Source organism: Asterias rubens, chromosome 15, assembly GCF_902459465.1.
Source record: "Asterias rubens chromosome 15, eAstRub1.3, whole genome shotgun sequence".
In the NCBI taxonomy this organism is placed as follows: domain Eukaryota; kingdom Metazoa; phylum Echinodermata; class Asteroidea; order Forcipulatida; family Asteriidae; genus Asterias; species Asterias rubens.
In genome coordinates, this window is record NC_047076.1 from 9,167,408 (window position 1) to 9,191,680 (window position 24,273).

Here is a 24,273-nt window from a genome sequence, read left to right on the forward strand (position 1 = left end):
CGGTCTCTACACCCACAATTATGACCTCGTGTTACTAAGTAATACTGTTGTATTTAAAATGCATTTTTGAAATTATTTGGTGAAAACGAAACAAGTTTAGCCATAGAGCAATGGTTTAGCTGACCGTTGCAGCGTCAATTATTTCTGCGGGCATTTTATTATGACCTTTTTTTGCAACAGCGCCACCGTATGGTTGGAAAGGGCCAGTTCTGGTTCCACCAAAAACATAATCCACCTCGTAATAAACGGAAAGCAAGGAGGAAAGAGCATTTTGACAAACGCTTTTGGGGCTGTGAATTTGAGGTGGGGGAATTGTACCACTTAAAGTAAAGGAAAGATTCTTTTCATATCATTTCATATCATTATGATTTATTTGATATTTATTCCCTTTTTATTAATTCAATTGCAAAGGTTTAGAATTGGTTAAATGGAACTTGTGCCAAACATTTTGAAAACAAAATAAATCAAAATAAATCAATCAATAATAGGAATATAATCAAATGATTTGTGTTGATGTAATCCTCATGAGAAATTAGTTTTGTTTTAGACATGAATTATTTTCTCCAATTTATAAAAGGGTATGGGTACTTTTTGTAGGCCAAAAAACACAATGTCCACTGATTTACATTAAACTTACACAATTTGAAAATAATGATGGTAGAAAGCTTTACAGAAAACATTACTTGCTGAGGTGCTGTAGTTTTTGAGAAATGATTAAAACAATGTCATGAAAATAATTTTCGTCTCAGTGATCATGAGACGAAAATCATTTTAGCATGTAAAAACGTATTTTCATGACATTGTTTTACAAGCTTCTCAAAAACTACAGCACATCAGCAACTCAGAAGCTTTCTACTATCAGTACCTTCAAACGGTGTAAGTTTAATGTATAACTGTGGACATTGTGTTTTGTGTTATAACAACATTTTTCTACTATAACTTACAAATTCACAAAAAAAACACTTCTTATTTTTTGAAAAATGTTTTATTAAAAATTGAACTCTCAAAATAAGTAATTATATACATTATATACATACATTTTTTTACAGGAACTTTAAACAATTAAATTAATGACCTCTGGAGGCCGTTGTCCAAACATCGACAAACACAAAATAATAAGTAATATAATAGAGATACACAATACCCACAGTAATGGGATTAAAGGAACACGTTGCCTTGGATCGGACGAGTTGGTCTATACAAAGCGTTTGTAACCGTTTGTTATAAAATGCATATGGTAGGAACGATTTTGAAAAAGTAGAATACAATGATCCACACAAATTTGCCTTGAAATTGCGTGGTTTTCCTTTTACTTAGCGAACTAACATAGTCGGCCATTTATGGGAGTCAAAAATTTGACTCCCATAAATGGCCGACCGTGTTAGTCGACGAGGTAGAAGGAAAAACGTGCAATTTCGAGGCATGTTTGATTATTTGTGTGGATCATTGTATTCTTCTTTTACAACATCTTTCTACCCATATGCATGTTATAACAAACGGTTACAAACACTTTTCAAAGACCAACTCGACCAATCCAAGGCAACGTGTTCCTTTAAAACGGTTAATTAATGATATTTTTAAGGCATTAATTTATTTCTCTACCTCAATGCCCTGAGCCAAGATTGGTGTACCTGGCCTCAAATAAGGCTAGTTTTCTGACCTCTACATTATAACTTTCACTTTGTTAGCCCAAGTCAACCACTGGCCCCTCGGCTTACATAAACCTTTTATACGTATTCAAATGTAGAGTAAGCAATTATAGGTTTTCTGAAATTGCATTATTAGTTTCCCTATAGAGGTCTGTCAGCCCAATATAAAGTAACTAAAAAAATGTCCGTTTATACATCTAGATGCAGGGAATCAAGAATGGTTCATTGAGTTAAAAAAAAGACAATGTACAATGCAAACTCTGCCCTTTTACACAGTTGCTGATACTATGTATAATATCTGTAAAGTGCACTGTCCATCATGAATTACAGTACAAGAAAATAATTAACATATAAATATTTTATACAGCAAGCAGAGTACAAACTAGGCCATGTAACTATAGAGACATTCTCTATAATGTAACCTAATTGTTTCCAGAGTAACCTTGTACAATCTCAGGGCATACCGCATTTATGGCAGTCAAAGGATACTTCTTTGGATTGGCCTTAGGGAAATTTTGACTGTGTTATACGTTCCACACATCAAACCATGGTCAAACTAATAACAGCTCAATGAGTTTTGAGAGGTTCCCCTTTTTTCACACCAAAAATAGATAAAACTCAGACAATGCAATCTTAATAAATATTTTCTATGATTTCACTGTGTACAGTTTGTGCCTGCAGGCAATCCAGTCTCTTTTGTAATCATGTAATGTCACAGGTTACACGGTCTATCCAACTTTGTTGCACTGAGAACAACATCATGTGAGCATTTGTTTTTTCTTTTTGTTTACACTGAAATAATATACTAAATAAACTTTTAAGTCACAAAAAACCATTTACAGTGAATCACAATCAATGTCAAGGTATCGTTTTTATACCCAAATTTGTCAATTATGCAAAACTCACTCAGTATTTTACATGCACAGGGGCCCAGATCCCATTCATTTTTAATAATCTCAATCTCATGCATTTTCTACATTGCAGCAAACTGAGCTGAATTTGACAAAACCTTTTTCTAAATTGTAAAAATTGTTTAAATCATCATTTTAAAATGAGTTTTCGCTCTTCATTTATTTCTGGGAAAAAACCCTGTTTGAAAACAGAAACCTTGGTAAAGGATTTAATGATTTATTGATTTGATGGCAATGATTGTGAATTTTGAGATACCAATCAAGTTTTTCTGAGATCAGTACCCAAACTTTCAAAGGGCAAGGCCACTTTCATTTTGCAAAGTCAATGGAAAACATTCGAAGGGGCACCAAGGCCAACACGTGGGGAAACAGAGGCCTCAGCCTTCGTGTAATTCCAGGCCTTGTGTACACTTGTGTTCTCAGCTATAAATTATTCATTCGGATAAAGACAATCAACAGGAAGTTTGGATTATAGATTATAATCAGATTCTGTGCTGGTGAGTATTGGCCAAGTCCTTGAATTGTGAAATAGTTGAAATCAGCCCTGAACTTTTCATCCAGGGACTCTGAAAAACACAACCATCTGCTATATTGCACAATATTTTAAACATTTCAGTGTTTGTCTTCTTTGAAATTTGTTACTCTGTTATTGAGATTATCTCTGCAGACTTTTAAAAGATAGGAAATTTAGGGAAGTTTTTAGTGTTAAAAAACTTTTTTTTTGAAAAGCCCAGATTTTAAACATGTATTGTCATGAATGTGAAGGTAGCAATTACAACCAGTTATAAGTATCAAATTAAGTTACATTCACATGATCAAAAACTACATTAGCCCATTTTGAAAGTGTATTGATCTCATTTAATGAGTGTTTTTAACAATTACGGTTTCGCAGTTTTAGTAACCCAAAAGGCAAGTTGCCAAGTGAGGTATCATACCATCCTATTGTTTGTTTGTTTGTTTAGAAGATCTTCTAGTCGAGGGAACTGGGCAAACTCCCACAAAGTGGATATAAATGCAATGCTGGCAACATTGGTTTAACGCCTGTGATTATGAATTGCACAAATCAACAAATTATGATTCAGAAATAAGACGACAATATTTATTCTAGTCATTGTGAAATCAGTGGTTAGATTGGTAGTATTTGAATGGTTCTACCTCAAGGTTTAGTAAGGTAAAAATGATGATTTCTATTGTAAGGAGCATGGCAAGATTTGTACTGTACAGACTAAACATTTTAGACAGTAGGCGACATCAATCGAAAACACCAGAGATTTAACCAGTGTAGAGCGTTAAAAATTAACTTTCAAGATTTGGAATGAGAGCCTATCCCCCTAGCTTCTCTTAAAACAACAGAATTTAAAAAAAATTGATTGTCACTATAATAATTGTCCACCGAGCTAACTGCTAGTCTTTATTTGGCGATGCTGTTTTTTCTTTCTTCATCACTCCTGCCAGTAGAGGGAGCTACATTTACTGGGACCAATTTTGTTTTGATCCAGAGATGTTTGTTTGATAAAGATTTCTTTTCCAATTCCTTGTGGGTTGAATATGTGACTTCGCTAACAAAACCAACATCACTATATTAACATGTACAACTTATCCCTGTGTATAAAAGGATTGCTATACAAGTACAGTGTACATGTAGCAGGATGGCCCAACCAATGTACGTGTACCATGTATTTTTTATTCTGTCCCTCAACTTTCTTAGTTTAAATGTACATGTATTAGCACCGTTACACATCTACTGAATATAAATTAATCGCAGGCTGCAATAATGTGTGGATTTTGTTTGTAGTATATACCACTAAATGCTGAGATGTACATCATGTAAGTGCGTCACTTATTGTTTACCACAGGAAACACATCCTGTTTTTTTTTCTTCCTGTATTTAAAAGTCTTTATAGCATATTAAACAGCTTTAAACAGGAGACCAGATACATTTTGTCTTACATAGGCCTTGATAAGCAGCTTTATATATTCAACTCATTTATAAATGAGGTTGAGTGCCCATGGATGATATCACATTGCCATGGTAAAAATGGCTTTGTTGAGCAGGTTCCCATAGCAACTGTCTGCTGTAGAGTATGTTCAAAGCAACGTCTGGTTCCTATGGTAACATGGCAACTGGCTCAATGCACTCATTCCATCATTATTGTTCTACACTTATTCTGGATAACTTAGGCAGGTCATAGGTCAAAGAAGTTTCCACAATTGTATAAATAAAAGTTCAGTCAATCACATTTCTCGGATGCACGTAGTGCTGTGATTGTTGACACCAACCTCTGCTGAGGTGTTTTTATTCCATTAAAAAAACCCATAGACATCCAAAAGCCTCTCTTGTATGTCCTATGAATCACAATAAATAGTGGATTAAAAACCCAACTCGTTTGTGGCTGTTCCATGGCAGAGATCTGTGATGGACTCACTTAAAAGTCTGTGACTCATCCGAGCATGATGTCATCGTCTATATGGCTGATGACTGAGTTGATATTTAGAAGGTGGCTCGAACAGTTTGTTTACATGACAACGCATCCTCTTGACTCTCTCTCGACTACCACAGCCTTCACCCGTACTGGAGGAGGGATCTTTGGCTCACTCTTCTTACGGATGCTGAGACGTCTTAGTGAGGATGTGTTGATGGGGAAGGTGCCTCCTTTGCATGCCGACGGGAGGTCAATGTAGGACTTTTGTAGTTTCAATTTCCCCATGGTGGCTAGGGAGGCCATCTCAAAGACTTCCTGGACTGTTGTTGGACTTGTGCGGGCAGAGCATTCTACGTAGGCCGCTGCGCCAATCTGTGTTGCTGCTTTGGCTCCCTGGAAGGCAAAACAGATATAAGAGAAACAGTTAAAGACAGAGTAAAAGTTAAAAATATCTGGCATTCTCCAGAATATGGTCAGAGCACACCTACCGAAACATAGAGGAGCAGTACACACCGGCTCCTTTCAGAGCCACAACAAACCACAAGATTCTTACTTAGTATATCTGAAACCTTACTTACCTAAAAAAAGTAATTTAAAGGCAGTGGATGCTGTTGGTAATTGTCAAAGACTAGCCTTCACAGTTGGTGTATCTCAACATATGCATAAAATAACAAACCTGTGAAAATTTGAGCTCAATCCGTCATCGAAGTTGCGAGATAATAATGAAAGAAAAAAACACCCTTGTCACACGAAGTTGTGTGCGTTTAGATGGTTGATTTCGAGACCTCAAAAAAACTATGGCACTTCAGAAGGAACCGTTTCTCAAAAATGTTTTATACCATCAACCTCTCCCCATTACTCGTCACCAAGAAAGGTTTTATGCTAATAATTATTTTGAGTAATTACCAATAGTGTCCACTGCCTTCAACAAACAAAAGCTGAGAAGAGCCCTCTGAAAGTAAAGTACCAAGGTAATAATCAAATATTTTCCTCTGAAATACTGCCAAAGTCAACAAAATAGCAATTGATCAACTGCCTTGTAATAACCAATGCTTGTTTTGATTGCCACAATTTAAATAAGCCAATATTCTGATTTGAACAGACACAAGATCCCGACACAACAAAACCCAATTTTCAATGTTTACATTTAATCGTTACAACGAAATTTGATGACATTTTCCACCGGTCGTTCGGTTTGGACTTGGATGGTGTGTTTATTAAAAACTAGTGGATGGAAATCATCTCACTCCTCATAAACCAAGGAGTTAAAAATAGATGAAACTAACCCAGGTGTTTGACGCTCTGAGGGTGCAACCTGAGAGTGTGGAAACACTAAGGAAATCTCTTTAAGACTTGTAAAATAAAGTGGAATTAGGAAGGAAATCTTGAGACGTCTCTTGGGAATGCATGGAGGTGGAACATTATACAAACAGAATTAAGGAGTACAGTGACATTTTTGCATGCAATGGCTGGAGGTCGTAGTACAATTAAAACTTCATTGCAACACCAGAGCTCAAGTGTTGGCCAACCAAGGTTGGAAAACAGTCCATGGGAAGCCATAAATGGGATGCCATCAATGCAAAACAAAAACAGTTTATAACGGCCACAGTTTGTAACACAGCCACAGTTTGTAACAAAGTTACACAAATGGTCGTTGAATATTTATTAAATTTGTTGGAATGATAGCAACCAATCATAGGATGTTTGAAATGCTTCTGAACCCAAAACCACATCCCTTTCAAGAGAATCATTTCTCGAAATTGGTTAAATTATCAACAGTTGCAGTGCTTCTTAAGCTCATCGAGAACGTGTTGATGGACATTAATTTTTGGAATAATTACCAAAGGTATCCCTCCCTTTAAGCAAACTTAGAATGATCATGTCACCCGACAAGGATGTACATAGTATGCCAAAATAAAGACTCCAAGTTGCCAACAGGATGGGTTCTGCAGCTGTTTGGAGCGGGAAGATAAATACCAAGGGCAAGGGGGCCCTGAATTACTGTTCCAGAATCTGTGTTGGAGCATAAAGCATTATTGACCCCCAACGAACTCAATCTGCCCTATTTGCATAGAACCGACAGTCACACCAACAAACACAAATCCGGACTAAACTTACAAGGCAAAATAGCGTGTGTGGATAAAGGGGTTTAAGGATAAAAGCTCAGGTTACATTTCTCCTCTGTTTATCCGGAGTCAAATTTCATGAATCATCCTATTTATAGACCCATATAGATTATCTCCTTATAGATTGTAATATAAACATGTCAATTCGGAGGAGTTTTGAACATCAAAGACTGGGCTTGGAGAAATATCAGTAAAATTGAATGGTTAAAGTTTGATAATTTTAATAGGCACACTGAGCCTTTTGGTTTCAGGAGGAAACAAATTATTCATCAGTCTAACCTTCTCCATGTGTCTAATTGTTTATGCAGTAATTTGAATCCATTTTTCGTTTGCTTTATAAAAAGTATGAGTCTTTTTTCTGTCGATTCTAGAGCTCCAGAGGCATGTTGCATCATCCCTCTGCTGCCCTCTTTAGAGAAATTCCATCATAGTTAGACACACCCTGAAGTAAAAATGTTTGTTGATGACTAACAGATGATGCCCAATTTAGAAGCATCACTCCAGTACCTAAAGGGTCATGGCAGATGTAGAACAAATATCTGATGAAATAAAAAGTTCTGTCTAAACAGTATTAGCAAAATAGTTTTTAAAATACAGCTTGTATCTTCAGGCCTACTATACGGGTTACAATACAGTGCCATTCACTTTTGAGGATAGATGGGTTTGTGCCCCCCAAAAATTGCATTTCTTGGCCGAGCATTCGTGTGCACCCGTCTCGAGCTCTGGTCCTAGACTTGACACTTGTCCTCAAGCAAGACAACTTGCTTCATCCTTTGGGTGAGGTGAAAAGCCATTGATCCCATGTGTTGTGTAATGCACTTATCAGAACTAGGTTACATTTATTGGTATGAGAAGGGGTATCCCAAGTGTTTCTGGCAGCGGCTGCTGAATGCACCGCTGCACCTTGTAAACAAAACTTTATTGACCCATTTCACCTGACGTTTTTATATATAATTCTATGATGTGCGTTATGCAGTGAAAGTGCGCGTTTTAGGGCGACGCGGCATCAATACACGTAAACCTAATTTGCCCACCAGCATGGTGAGCGCGGATCAGTCGTCGCGTGTGACGCGCGTGCAAGGTGCTACGTAACTGGTTTCAAAATTAAAAAATCTCAGAAACCTGTCTGCAATGTTTCTCCTTTTTCAATCGCATGAGCACATCTGTTGCACTATTGTGATTATTATTAATAGAATTTAAAAATATATTAACACCAAATAATGATATGCACGACTTCAGCCGACTGAAAGCAAATCCTTTCATTTCAGCAGACCTAGGATTTGATTTTTCCCAATGGCTTAGTCATCTGCTCTAAAAGTAATTGATTTTTACACACTTTGACACCATCAAGGCTAGAAATTGATGTCATTAATTTATCTAACAGCAGGGGAAGCCATGACAAGTGTAGAGGTGATGTGTTAGTGTGTTCCCAAGGACTTCTTGTGCGCGCTTTTTTTTATTTTTTCGCTCTTCGGCTGTCAATTTCACTTTGAATGTTTTTGTTCTACGTAAAAGGGGAGGTATACATGCACCTACTCCATGCTCAAGTTGAAGTTTTTTAGAAAACTGGAGAAGTATTTTACTCTTCTTGTTTTAGTTCGCTTACTCTGAGCGATGCTGGGAGAACTGTGGACCAGTAGTTAGACTGTATGTATAACTTGCAATTAAAATAAAAGGTTGTGGGTTCGAATCCTACCAAGCTACCATAACAACTAGAATAAACATTGTCATCTAGTCACTGAAACACAATTTTCTTGATTTGTGCAGTTCATAATCCCAGACTTTAAACCAATGTTTGTATGAAAGACATTGGCTGTGTTGCAAGCTTGATGTTTATGTACCCTTGTGGAAGTTTATCGAGCTCACACCATTAAAAAAAAACACATGCACAAAACAGAATGAAAAACAAGAAAAAGTACCCAAACAAACACCTTCATTGCCACAGTTTGCATGTTTTACATGAGCTTTGATAATATTAGCAAACCAAGGTATGAACGTATCCTGTTGCATCAGTCAAGCTGGCTGGGTTGAAAAAAGATCGCTGTACTTTCCGTATTACCCAATATTACCACTGATCACTGCTAGGACATGTTGATTGATAAGGGGAGTAGGTGATAACTAACTGATTAGTATCAGGTGTATCACCTGTAACCACCCACTCACTATGGCAATGCATCCATGGAGGCTGGGGGAAGGGGGGGGGGTTATCTGAGTCCCCATATCACCCCTTCCCTAGTAGAATTAATATAACACCTGTCTGCTGGTTCATTGGCCACCCAGCCCTGAGGCTTATGACTCTCTCTGGATCCACCCATGAGCCATTTACAAGTTAGATTTGAATAGTGGTAATGTGTATGTGATTTCACAATATGGGGCACCAAGGCAAAGACCAGGGCAACAGGCCATGTGACCTTGGTGTGTAATTCAAACCTGCAAAACTTGTGGTACAATTGACCTGCTTAGTCACAAGTTACCGCTTAAATATGTATGAATTCCTCATCAGCGTTAGAGACAGTTGCTGTGTCAAATTGTGTCAGAACAAGCTTAGGCAAACTCCAGATAAACAAACCCTGGTACCATTATGTAATGAATGTTGGTCATCACTCAAATAACTTTGCAAAAAACTTACCTCGAATCATGTGGCATATCAACTGCTTGGATATTCTATGTTGAAGTTACAGAATTGCTAGTAATCTGTTTCAGCTTAGCGCTACTTTTTAACGCCAAGCAAAGTTTTGTTTTGATGTTTGAAGATTTGCATGGTGTGGAAAATGAGAAGTAACTCTAACTAGTAAACTTTTCATGTGGTTTCACCGGCAAGTCCTAGACAATTTGTTGTACTTTGTTTGAATTGATTCACACATTTGGTAATGGTTCACACTCCGAAATCATGTACAGAAGGTGTGAAGCATGAACTTTCTTATGGATGGTGAGGTAGATCATAGAGAAAGGACAAAGAGTAGATCCAGGGTCACGCCACACACTCTTCCTACGTACAAAATGGCAGCGAGTTCTGCCTACGTGCAGACATTCGTGTTTGATTATTATGGCTTTAAGTCAACTCTAAAAATATCTGTGTCGAAGCTGGCCAAGTGTCATGTATCAAACTTGCTGTGATGATTTGTTTTCCTTTCTCAAGCGTCTTAATAATTTTTTTGTGTGCTTCAAGTGTAAAATAACAAGAAGCCAGTGTGGAATTCAAGGGGTCAGGGGTCAAGCAGGCCTGGGGCTCCCCTTGCCCCCCCCCCTGTCTTTGTCTTGGTGCCCCGCCTTAAAAACTTCCCACACAAGGCCTTTATTAGCTCTATCATGCCGTATAATAGTATTCTATGAATAAATAATTGAAGTGATCTTTTGTCTAGTATTTTATCTTGGAAGAAACAGGAATTACGAAAAAAAAAATTCAAAGAGCAATTCCTTGCTGTTTTGCAACAAAATAAAATGCACAGACAGGATTTGTGTTTTCCAAAGGGTTTGTTTGTTTGTTTGTTTGTTTAGATGATCTTCCTGGCAAGGGAACTCGGCAAACTCCCACAAGGGGATATTAACACCATGCTGGCATAGCCAATCTCTCCCACACGGTGATTATGAAGTGCACAAATCAAGAGATTGTTGATTCAGTAACTAGATGACATTGACAAACAGAGATTGTGAAATCAGTGGCTAGCTTGGGGGATTCGAACCCAAAACCTTGTAATTGCAAGTCCCGCAGTCTCAACCATGATCCACGGTCTAATAGTCAGGTCTGCACTATCAATGCATGACTGAGTGGACATTTCATTTTCCTCTCTTCAATACATGTAAGTGAAGTTGGTCTCACTCCCCCGACCATTGTGAAACGATGAACCATTATCAACAAGGGTAAATATTCTAGCACCTGCTGCTTAAAGGGGCATTGTGAAGAGAAACCAGAGGAGAGACTGGGTGTCTTTACAGACTTTGTTTTTAAATTCTTATACCATTCACAAAATGTGGGCAGAGGGTACTCCCTAATGTTCCTATACTTTTTCTTCATTACATTATAAACTGAATTATTCACAGACACTTTTTTTTATTTTTTTATCTTTTAAATAATTTAAAGTGCACTATTCCTACCTCCATGTTCAAACCCAGTTCCCAGATTGTGGTTGAAGCCCATATTCAAAAGCTTCTTGTGTTAGTTTTGGAGCTCTAGTCATACTGATCAATGAGTGATGACATACACTACAGTGTAAGAATACTTAAGACTGTTGATCTAGACAATCTTGAATGAACCTTCTAATCAAATAATAAAACCATTTTAAGTTAGATCCCTTTAAAGTGCTTCGGATCAGTCGGATTTACATGGCAGGAAATTGAAAGTGGATGTGAGGATTGCCGGCATCTTTTATTTCATATCCAGCGTGATTCTAATCTAGTGAATACAGATGACCAACACTAGAAGTGGTGGACCTATAATTGGCTTTGAGAAAGGCTTATGTACTAGCTTGGGAACAAATCAAGGATTTTGTCTTTCTTGCTTTAGAGGAAATGATGGCTTTATACTTGTGATTTATTCTTCTCATTGTTTATCAGTTATACCAACTAACCTTTGCTAATATTTACAAGTGCACAGGAAACCAACTTTGGTTCTCTGGATGCTAGCCATCTGTATACACAATTATACTGACTTGAAGTGCGTGCGGATATGATTGTACTGGCGAAGAGCCATGGCGAACAGCCAGTAAATGTATGTGCTAGACTCCATGGTTTGTTAATATTTTATTGCCACACTTCAGGGTTAAAAAACTAATCCATCTTTGCCTCAACAGTCTTCTTTAAGAACTTTCCATTGAGGGAAGAAGATGCTGACATGTTACATAGGCATGGAATAACACATAGGTCACATGGCCTCTGTTGCCTTGGTCTTTGACTTGGTGCCCCTTATAAAGTTTTCCTAAGCTAACCTTGAATAATAATAATAATATTGAAGTCTTATATAGCGTGTATATTTACTACTCAGGGTGCTTAGTTACATTTAATTAAGGTTAAGTGACCTTTGTAAAATTAAAATAGTCTGGCATTATCACAGCAGATAAAATTTCATGCCATGTTGTGCCGCCAAACCTATATTTTGGATAAAGTAATGAAAGATAACAAATTTGACACCTTGGGTACGTTTCTAGGACTAAAAAAGTATCCACACACATTTTGATAAGGTTAGGATTTATATACAATTTAAAAAGTGGTCCTCACTGCATCTGCAATGTAATCAAAGCCCTAATAGATTAACTGTGAATAAATTCCTGTAATAATTGATGACAGCCGACATTCTGGTTCTTCTCATTATCATCATAAAAGGAATGCACTCCACATTAATCTTCTTCATGCTCCTATTAAACTAACAAGACTTTCCATATGTACACTGCGCTCCTCCAGAAAATATGCCAACCATTTTAAGCTCTTTCTGCACCACTTCAATGTCTGTTGATTTTGATGGCATTCAAATGCCTAATAGTACAGCGTATGGTATACCACAGATAATCAACTGAACAATTGAAAGTATGATATGTACTCTTATTTCCCTAAATCCCCAAGCCAATACATACATGTATCACAGTTCCATCTGTAACACCCGAGGAGGAGGTGAGGGCCCAAGGAGAGGGCATCAGTCTCGCAAGAACATCATCAGTGTCATGAGAATAGCAGAGAGAGTCGGAACGCTTTCATAACAACAAACATTTAACGACTCGTCCACAGTCTATAAAGTCTAAAACTAACCAAGATCCTGTAATATGGAGTGTTTAATCACACACACAAAATTGTGGCTTACTACTTTTTTTGAGATGCCTGCATAAGTCATCAAAACTAAATAGTGGTCTGAAATTCTAGTTGGTATGAGCATGGATGTAGAAATAGATATGGCACTGCTCTAGAATTGCAAGGGTTGTGGGTTTCGAATCCCACCTGAGTAGTATGCCTATGATTTGTTCACAGAACTCGGGTAAGTACTAAGTAAACAGTGCTAACACACATCAGTGTGTATGGGTAAAAACCAAAATTAATATTCTTTATCCCTGATGCAAATTTAACATCTATTAAATTAGGTCTGAAATTCCTTACCTTGTCATGAGAAACTGGAATTCTTCTGTCTTTTGATAGTTCAGCCATGACCTGAATGTTACTCCTTAGATCCATCTTGCAACCAACGAGGATGATAGGACAGTTTGGACAATGCTTACGTACCTCTGTGTACCACTGTGTAACAACAAAAAATTAGTCAAAGACTAGAACATTATATTTGTGCAAATTTGCTTAGCATGAAGTTTCTTCCTTGATAAAAACAGGATTACCAACCAAATTTCAATTTGTTGCATCATTCTTATAAAAATTATAATTATAATTTTGGGGGGCTAATCATCCTTACTCGCAGTTAAGAGCTGAATTGCGAAGGACGCGGCTACAACATGTTCGAGAAGCAGGCATGCAAGGGCGCCTATGGCTGCCAGCCACATCAACCCATTATGACCACGGAGCACAGCCAAGATCGAAAGTGTTTGATTTTTCCCGAGGGAGAAAAACCGGATGTTCTGGAAAACCCTCGAGGCACAGCAGAGAACCAGCGCACAACTCAACTCACATATGGCCACGTCCGGGAATGGAACCGGGGTCACCTTGGTGAGAGGCGAGCGCTTTACGCACACGCCAACCATGCCACCAACCTTGTTACTGGTATACAGCTGTAATTTGCTAAATCCTGAAAATCACGTGGAATTTTGGTTGGTAATCCTGTTTTTATCATGGTAAAAATTTCATGTTAAGCAAATTGTTGTGCTTAGCAGCCCTGTGAAATTGGGCAAATGAAGCCCCTTGTGTACACTTTGTCAAAGTTATCAAATAATAAACTACAACATGTACAAGGGTAATTGACTCGGTTAAGGTTTACACGATTTGGCACTGAACAAAGAACAATATTGATTATAGTGGGATTTGAACCAACGATCTCCTGATTAACATGCTGGTGCTCAACCCTCATAGATGTTGGTGGTCTAATATAGGGTGCGTTCGTTTAGCTACCCTGGGTCAGCCCCGGTCTGCCCCTAGTGCATTCGAATAGCTTTGACGTCATTGCGGGGGCTCACCTGCTTGTGGAGTGGGTCACTTGGGGGTGACTCGATATGCATGGCGTCACCACGAGAGGGCGAGAATGATCGTTCGATTAGCTCTTGTCAGGGGCTCACACGAGTGAGCACCAAGGGGTCGACCCAGGGAAGATAATCGAACGCACCCACTGGGAGATCGTAGGGCTAGATCGCTATATAGACCATGTAGACATTTATGACGGTGTGGCCATCTTGATCTAACTCCATTCCAACTCATTGTAGTAAACTGAGGCAGGACAAAATAAAAGTCTGGTGCCATGTTTGCGCAATGAATGTTAGCAATCATTTCTGTTATGGAAACAGGGAACATGACCAAGATGGTGACAGCGTGATAAAGGTCTATTGAATAACGCCTTTGTTGCTATGAAAGTCGCCATCTTGTGGGGCAAACCATGCGCATCTAAACGCGTACATCAATGAAGCACGCAGCATTCCCGGATTGATTTCTATGGCACACGTACATCCCCCCCCCCCACTTTGTGTATTCCAACATGTGCATTAAATATAAAATCTGTGAAAATTTTGTCTCAATTGGTCATCAAAGTTGCAAGAGAAAAAAAATAGTGAAAGAAAAAACACCCTTGTTGCACAAATGTGTGTACTTTCAGATGTTTACGAAAGGCTTCAGCCTGAAACAAATTATCAGATCGAAATATTTGAGTGAGAAACTATCTCTTTATGTTACTTTAGAGGAAGCCGTTTCCTCACAATGTTTTGTGCCAACAGCTCTCCATTGCTCATTAACAAGCAAACTTTTATGCTTACAATTATTTAGTAGTTACCAATAGTGTCCAGTGTTATTAAACAAGACAGATGTGAAAATGTACTTCATTACACGCAACAGATCATTAGCTGGGACAAATTTGTTTTAAAGAAAATATTGTTAATTTATTTCACTCTACAGTCGTCTCCAGATGAGACCCTGTCATCATTAACTGCTTGAATGGTCAGACAAATTTGTAGCACTTATTAATCTCATCCTTAATTCCACATATATAATAGATGCAGCCTGCCACAGATGGTATCCATGTTCCAACATGACAACATGTCCATGTTTTTAAAGACACTGTACACTATTAGTAATTGTCAAAGACCAGTCTTCCCACTTAGTGTATCTCAACATATGCATAAAATATAGTTTCCCATAAACACCCTAAAATCAACCTGAGAATTATAGGGTGCCTGCTGTTCATAGAACCCACAGGCTCATTCGAGTTGCGGCAATCAAAATAAGCAAAAGCAACAAATACATGTAGGAAGTAAATGCTATTGCCCCAGTTTTTCAGATAGAAATATCTCTCTATAACTTTGTAATGAATGAGCTTTTGAAAGTTGAAGCTAATAATTAGGTAATCATATGTCTTTAGCAATGGAAATAAGCGAGACAAGTACTTGGAGAGCTTTAAAGGCAGTGGACACCATTGGTAATTACTCAAAATAATTATTAATAGCATAAAACCTTACTTGGTAACAAGTAATGGGGAGAGGTTGATAGTATAAAACGTTGGGAGAAACGGCTCCCTCTAATGTGACGTAGTTTCGAGAAAGAAGTAATTTTCCACGAATTTGAGATATCAGAATAAGATTTTAAGGTCTTGAAATCAAGCATCTGAAAGTACACAACTTCATGTGACAAGGGTGCTTTTTCTTTCATAGTTATCTCGCAACTTCGATGACCAATCGAGCTCAAATTATCACAGGTTTGTTATTTTATGCATATGTTGAGATACACCAAGTGAGAAGACTGGTCTTTGACAATTACCAATAGTGTCCAGTGCCTTTAAATATGCTATAATCTCAACTTTGACAGTTTTTCAGATTGAAATTTCTCTCTGGATGACTAGTATGCGTATGAACTTTGTAATTATCAATGAGTTTCCTGAGATTGAAGCTAATTAACATTCGCACCCAATGTTACTTAGCAATCCTGTATTACTTTAGATTGCTTAATAACTATAAACTATCGTGACGTTACTTATCGTGATGGATGAGTCATAGAGTCCTTGATATTGAAAATATCAGGGTTGTTCAAGGATGAATGAGATATCAGCGGTAACCGGTTCGCTTAAGGTTCAGGTTCGTCTCATATCAGCTATTTCATTAGCCTATCGTCAAGGTTTTTGTGGACTGGACAGCTTCGTAAACAGCGGAGCGACTGAAACAGGAGACCACGCACGGGAGTCGAGTGCTGAATTTGCCACTCATGTATCATGTGGTCTTCCCTTTCAGTCGCATTGGGATCGCGGCTCTACGAAGCTGTCCATGATGCCACAAAGGACTTGACAAATGGCTACTATTTCATCAATCGTGGTGCAAATAAGGATACACGGTTCCAAGTTTGTTGTTAATCTAATGTAATATCAGACTAAACTAGGTACATGGGTTAATTCTTGAATTTCATAGTGAGATGCCAGCCTGGATTTATGTAATGATTTTTTATTTGTGGACAGCTCAGAATACATATATCTAATGTGAAAACAGAATTAATTATAAGTCATACTACGACATTGGTTAGAGTCTGTAATTTTGTAGCTTGTTTTGTTGGAAATCAGCAACATAACCCCTTTTTCTTTTGGATTTGGGAGAGGGCGTCTGCCATTGGTCTCTGAACATGACCTGCCCTATAAGGGTCCCTACCTGCTAGGGACTCCCTAGCACCCTGGAATAGTTCACATAGCATATCTATGTCTGAATGTCTCCCAGACTCTAGTACCATTCACTCGACACATGACGAGTTGAAATGTCAGGACAGGGGATTGTCCTGATGAATTAGATCGTTGGTTTAAAGGGAAGGAAACAAATCAGTGCACATTTTTTAATCTTCTTTAAAATTAGTAGAAATGTGCCACTCATATGGAGACAATCGAGAAAAGAACAGAGGGTCTGCAACAATTCTAAGGCAACAAAAAGCTTTGCATATGGCAATACTTGAATGAAATGGGTGGGCATAATTTTGTCCTGCGATTGCATGACTTCCATTCCACCTGTAGCATTCCTTTCCATGTGTAAAGGCAGAATCATGTGCAATGAGAATAACAAACAATTTCTCCAGGGCAATTTTTTCGCACTGACGAAAAAGCATTGATAAAGTAGCAAACTGCTTACCACCCAAAAGGACATATTTTTAAGATATAAATGCAAACAATTGGTTAATGGCATAATATTTTGATTTACTCATAGGCAAAATGACAACACAGCACACTAAGGTTTTGAGACCGCTTTTTTGTCACTTTTAAAAACTTATACGAAGGAGCAGGTTACAAACAATGATCATCACAAGGCATGTCTGGCTGATGACTTCTTTTTTTCACAACACAATACTCTACACCGGATTTGTTGATCTGTTCGGAGTATTGGAGATTTGGCGAATTGGGTCCAAGTTCCTTTATCTCAAACAAGGACTATAACACACATTTTGGAGTAGAATGACGTGTTATAATTCATACCTTGTTAAGGACACTCTGTAGTGTGTGAGGCTGGCTGATATCATAACATATCAGAGTTGTTGTAATCTCTTGGTATGAGAGCGGTCGAACGCTGTCGTATTCAGGTTTACCTGGTGAAGAAATAGCAGAAAGATAATGATAAATACTAAATATCTGTTGTTAAAGTTCAAACTATTGCAACACTTTTGTCAGTTCCACTCCATCCTCTGGCTTACAATGGACTTTCCATTATATAAACCTGACCATAAACTGTGTAAAACAATCAATCAAACTTAGTGGTAGTGTTTTAGGAAAACAATTTTAAAAAAATAAGTTATGTGTTTTTTAGGGATTTTGTGCATACTTTTGCTTATTTTGAATTGATTAATTTTTCAAATGAAAAGCAAATGTGACATAATATTTTATATTATTGAATGCCAAACCACACGTGTTATGAGATGCTATCGACAGGGTGTTGACCCGATCAGGTATCAACCTAATCGACTCTGTAAACACTTTGAAAGAAATATCAAACGACAGTCTCTAACCACCCTTGAAAAGAAGCACAGTCAAAGTGGATAATGCTACCATTTCCTGTAGGCCAGTAAACTTGTGGATAAGTCTTAATGGTCCCACGCAGTGAGATAGTCGAGTTGTGGCGGTGCTATGGCGAGATCGCGAACTGCTGGTTGCCGACTTCTACTCCATGTCGGGTAACCAGCAGTTCGCGCAGAAGCAGTGATCTCGTGTTATAAAAAAAACTACGTAAGAACAGATCTATTGAGAGGAAATCTAGGTCAAAAGGAAAATCAGCAGTTGAAATGTCAAGGATATGCGCATTGTGGCACCTCAGCTTTTTAAGCCAAAAACCCTGAAATAATCCACGGGACAGGAAGTTGGTGATGATAATCAGTCTGACTCATTAACAAGTCTGTACATCAATTAAAATAGCTTCACATGGCATACTGTTTATCTAACGCTGAAAGTACAAACTTTATTTTCCTATATCTGAAGATTTAGCAAAACAGCGCTCAGAACATCAGAAGAAATGTCAATTGTAAAATTAGTTCTACCCAGGATAAAACCACCTCTCTAATTTGCACCTGTTGATAGACTGGAAAGTAAACCAATCATGTTTAAATAACAGGTCTACACAACAGTCTCAACATTTTCATCAGGGCCCAATTTCAATGTTGCTAGCTGTTCTGACATGCTAAGCAATATTTTCTACTTAACCAGCTCTTTGAAATTGAGGCACTCAATCAAAAGGATAGGCTAATTGTTTGACTGCATATTGTGATCTCAAAAGCATGTCAAACAAGGGAAGTCCAGACTACATGTCTACTTACACATCTTCTATCAATGATACAGTGTTCACAAATACAGTTTAATCAAAGGATTCATGGATTTATGAAACAGCTACGAGTCTTCTAGGAATTGCTCTCTCCACCAATCCTTTGTGCCTTTTACTTATATACCTTGATTGATAGACAGTCTTGGCTTTCACTCAGCTGAATTAAGACTAAGATGATTCGGTGATGACAACTTAAGAAAAACACTATGGATGCCACAATAATCCCCTTTATCTGTGGTCTCAGGTCTGTATGGTCTGAGTAGCTTTGTGTAGCGATAAAGAGATTCTGTGAAATCCAATCTCATTCAAAGAGAGTGTTTGGCTTTCATGGTGTATAGGGATCATCACAGTTTTTAATGTGACATTCCAGTGGTTAGTATCATGCAAAAGCTGACAATCAACTTAATCTGCCAAGCAGTAAGCAATACATGGCATCCAGTTTACTATCCATGAAATTCTTCCTACTTAAGTCTGATTTCCGATTATTGGGCCCTTGGAAATTTTAGAACACCTGAAAATGTTGCCACAAATACATGGTGGTCAGCTCTTGTTCTCAATACAATATTGCCATACTTGATAAGACTAATATCATGCCTGCATCCAGTATAGAGGGTTTAATTCTGGTAATGTTTGTTGCTCTGTTTCAAACTCAGATGCTACTTGTTAACATTATATTGAAAGTGGATGATCTTTTTCCTAAATGTCCGCAAATGACGACCTGATTCAAAAATGCTTAGCACAGACAAATATTGCTTAACACCACTACCACACCAGCCAAAATACCACGTTACATGTATGTTTAACTATTTTTAGTGACTACCTGCAAAATTGTGCTAATCAGCAAAACTTTTCAAGAACCATTTTCTGCTGTACAGTTATATTTGGCTTTGATCCTGGCTAATTAAAATAATCATTCCACCCCTATATAATTTCTGTTCATCACATTTTTAACATAATGCTTGTCTGCTTTGTGGAATTATGCAAAAAAAAAGAAGTTAATTGCCTGACCTCATATGGAATTATGGATTCTAATATGGACTCAATTATGCTCAAAACCTTTTCTATTCATAGTAAACATATACTAGCAGTGGCAATGCTGGCCCTCAGTCCACAGGTTATCACATTAACATAACAATAGCCTTGCGGTTTTAGCAGCCTAAACAAATTAGAGGAGTTGAGAGCTCCATTAAGACCACCTCATTGTTGTTCTGTCATTGAACTGGGAGCTAATTAAAGGATTAGGTATTGACTGTGAGAATTCTGGCAGGTACATAACTTGATGCCTGGGGCTTGGTTTATTATTAGTGGATTACTCCCAGGTTCTTGCTGCAACTGTTTCTTTTTCCAAACACCCTGACAGGATGAACGCTTTTTATAAGGGGAAGTCTGATGCCGGAAGTGGCTTGAATTCAAAAAAATTCAACTGGTTAATATGTTTCCATACCCATTGTTAAGTTTGTAATTGTGTAGCTTGGTGGTGTGTGTTTGTTGTTTGAACTCGTAAACAGAACACCCCTTTTTTATTGATGATATTGATAAATTTATAAGTTTTGAGTTGAACTATTAAAGTCCATTTTTCTTGTGGAATATTACTTAGTAATTTAAGAAGAGGTGATTTCCTATTTTTGTAGCCCATCGTGGTCCTCTGGTTAACGACAGTTTAATGTCAACAGTATTAGAGGTTAATGTCTTCTACTAAATAGTGCCCCCCCCCCCACAAATATTTTTTTTTTAAAGGGGACATCAGAACCTCCATGAACTGATGCAATAGGTTGGTATAGGTATAGCTCAGTTGGTAGAGTACTGGCATGTGAATTCAGACATTTCCCGGTGCAAATCCTGCTCTTGTCCAACTAAATTTGTAAAAACAAAGTAAATAGGCTTTGAGGTACACAAGTTATAAATCAATCTTCCACCAGGGTCTAACTAATCAAGCTGGTTAGCAGAAATGAGGGATTTGAAAGGAAACCAGTCAGCAGTTCAATAAGCAAATTTATGTGCTTAGCAGCTTTATGAAATTGGGCCTAGCTATTCTTCAGGGAAGTCACACCTTTCAAAAGTTCAGTTCTCAATCCCAATCATAAATCAAAGATGCACACTTTGTTATTGCCTCGTATAATAGAATTATTCTACTTGACGCCAAGTCTGAATGGTGAGGCTTATTGTATATCACATGTACAAATGTCAATGACATTTGTAACAGCGGTGTACTCAGACAGTTAATTAATTGTAATTAAATGCCATTGACATTTCCCCCCTGTATGCAGAAATCACACTGGCTCTCTGAACATTGTTTATGTTGGCAGAGAAATATTGTAATCTCTACTGACGTTAGTATTGTAATGAGATATTATCAAATTGTTCTTGGACTTGGTATTGCCAATGTTTGCTCTGGGTGTTTTCACAAGTTTGATCAAAAACGCAATTTGACCACGCATTCATCATAGCCATGTCAATGTGCACAACTTCTGTTAATAAGCTGTCTCTACTTTGTCATGTACGATGTACTCGATTGCAATAATAAACGATTAATATTAGTTTATAAAGAGGTATCTGTTTCTAAGAATGTCTCAGCTTGCAGCCTTACTGTACATTGTAAGCTCCTTCGGTAATTTGAAAATGTACACTTTCGGAGCAGATGGTCGATAGACGAAGCTTTAATAAGCAATGGTTTCTATACAAGGGGTGCCGGTTTCAGGCCATTTACTTTCTTTCCCCAAATTAACCATTGGAAATGGCCACAGTGCAAGCTGCAAGCGTCAAACCAGAGCTGCCAATTTTCCCTGATTCAGCAGAAAGTTCCTTGAAATTGAAACCAATCTTTCAATGTTTTGGTGAGCAAATTTTAAAATCTTCCTGAATCCTGATTATGGAAGAAAAAAATCTGATTATGTTGAATGTAATTCCAAATATCTCCTTACATTGTACAAAACCTGCAAGATGCAAATGTTGGCAGCTCTGCTAACAGATGTTAGAAATTTGTTCACAAGTATTATATTAATTGCACTTGAATATGGAGCGTGCAGGTCTGGAATAAAATTGGATTTGTACTTCTATTGTCCACCCAAAGGGTCATGGCCAAAAGAGTGCAGTGAAGTAACAGTGTCCTTGGGTTGGCGTTTAATATGTTGTAAAGATCTCCAAGTGTTGAGATGCTGGTGGTGTGATGGCTTAGTTTTCATAAAGTACGAGATTTTTATGGCTTTCCAGATGAGAGATTTTGAGGCATGTGGAAATGTTGAGTATTATGTCTTACCACCAGTATAATTTGTCAAGCATAGATTTCTATTCAGTTCTAAGTAATTATTTTTATGAGTGTGTTGTATTTTTAACGAGGATTTGTTTATCTTGAGTATTTCTTTCCACCAGAAATTTTGTGTATGACAATTGAACCAACCATTGGAATCCATTGATAATTGAAGGGGGTGTGTATGACAATTCAACCAACCATTGGAATCCATTGATAATTGAAGGGGGTGTAGTGCTCATTAAATATGGATATTTATTTTGCATTCATTGACCTTACATGTATTTGATTTCAAATTCCGTGGAACCATATGAAAATAAATCACTAAGAAATGATTGTATAAAACCTAAGTTTTGAGTTAGTGTGAACGCATCTCTTGATTTTCAATTAAATTAAAATATGGATGTATTTACAGACGCCTTAGCTCAGATTGTCGGGTTAGTTCTTTAATGTCATGCTAAATTGTCTCTCAGTTCAACAAATTAATTTAATTTGATCGATGACTCAAAGGACCTTCAAAAGCCTCTTGACTGGCAAGTTTACGTCAACACTGATTATTAAATACCTTGTATTTATGGTCCATGGTGACTTCCCATCTAGCATGTCTAGGATCAAGTAACCTCTATTACCCTAATACAACACCCCCCCCCCCCCTTTAAGTAAATACAAAACCAGTTGTGCTTTTGGCAGTCCAGCCTACCAGCCTTAACTTGTAAGGTTTCGTCAATCCCACTTGGTCAAATAATGCAAATTAATTCTGCAGTGAACCTAAATTCCGCAAACAACTGCAGCAAACACAACATGTGGCCCTGGTACAAAAGACTTGAGCACACATTGGAGGACAAGAGATTCAATTGAAATAGCATATAGGATTAAGGTCAGTATGGTTAATATAATAATGCCAAAGCAATGGGACTTAAAATGGGTTTTCATTGTGACTGGAGGGAGAGGGCAGACAAACTGAGGTTAACATTTCCTTTTAGTTGAGCAGGTGGCTTGAAAAGATAGGCGTTTTACGGATTGTAGCTTATTTTTTTATCAGTAATTATTTCGCGAGAAAGTAGAATTAGATGTTGCAAACTGTTTACCAATCAAAAGGACCAATGATATCAATTAAAAAAAAGTTATTGGCCTGACGTTTTGACCCTAGCAGAGACTCAAATAATTAGTCAAGTAATAGGCCCATAGTTACATTGACTGCCTAGTTAATCAAATTAATTGTATGATTGAAATAAATACATTTGTAGGCATATCGTTGGAAGTCTTTCGGGTATGCGTTAGTTTCTTCTAGAAAGTCCATGAGAATTGTTTTGGCTCTGAAAAGAGCAGGTTTAATTTCATAGACAAGTGCCTAAAGATTATCTGCTTAGCAAAAACAAGTCAGAAACCAGTCACACATGGCATGCCATTTTGGCTGGTAACTTTAATCTGGTAAGCTCAGATGTTTCAGGTGGATATTCAATTAAATTGTTTTTATACATCCATGGATTATTCTTTACATCTATCTGCATGAAAAACAACTCCAGTTAAAGGAAAGGTACACGTTTGGTAATTACTCCAAACAAATATTTAACTTAAAAACTGACTTGGTAACAAGAAATGGAGAGCTGTCGATAGTATAAAACATTGTGGAAAACAACTCCTTCTGAAGTAACATAGTTTTTGAGAAAGAGGTAATTTCTCACTAAAATAATAAGAGACTTCTAGCCAGAAGTCTTTTACTCCTATCTGAAAGCACACAGATTCGTCCAACAAGGGTGTTTTTTTCTTTCATCATTTTCTCGCAACTTCGATGACCAATTGAGCCCAAGTTTTCACAGGCTTGTTATTTTATGCTTATGAGGGGATACACCAAGTGAAGACACTGGTCTTTGACAATTACCAAAAAGGTACAGTGCCTTTAAATATCGTCTCTGATATTCTGAAATAATATCGATTGGTTTGAAAATATAAAACAAAAACAAGGATGTAATAAAACGAACTCTATGAATATTGATTGAAAGAAACAATGAAATGA

The 24,273-nt window shown here is 37.5% G+C and overlaps 1 protein-coding gene across 1 annotated transcript in view; it reads right to left on the minus strand.

Moving 5' to 3' along the window:
- Window positions 1-2,222: 2,222 nt before the first annotated feature.
- LOC117299910 (rho-related GTP-binding protein RhoN-like) overlaps window positions 2,223-24,273 on the minus strand; it is a 30,697-nt gene continuing 8,646 nt past the window's right edge. The window contains exons 3-5 of the mRNA XM_033783502.1: window positions 17,677-17,786; window positions 13,191-13,325; window positions 2,223-5,376 (exon numbers count right to left, since the gene is read on the minus strand). Of these exons, the coding sequence (XP_033639393.1) occupies window positions 5,077-5,376; window positions 13,191-13,325; window positions 17,677-17,786 (545 nt within the window). The 3' untranslated portion in view covers window positions 2,223-5,076. The remainder of the gene's footprint in view (window positions 5,377-13,190; window positions 13,326-17,676; window positions 17,787-24,273) is intronic.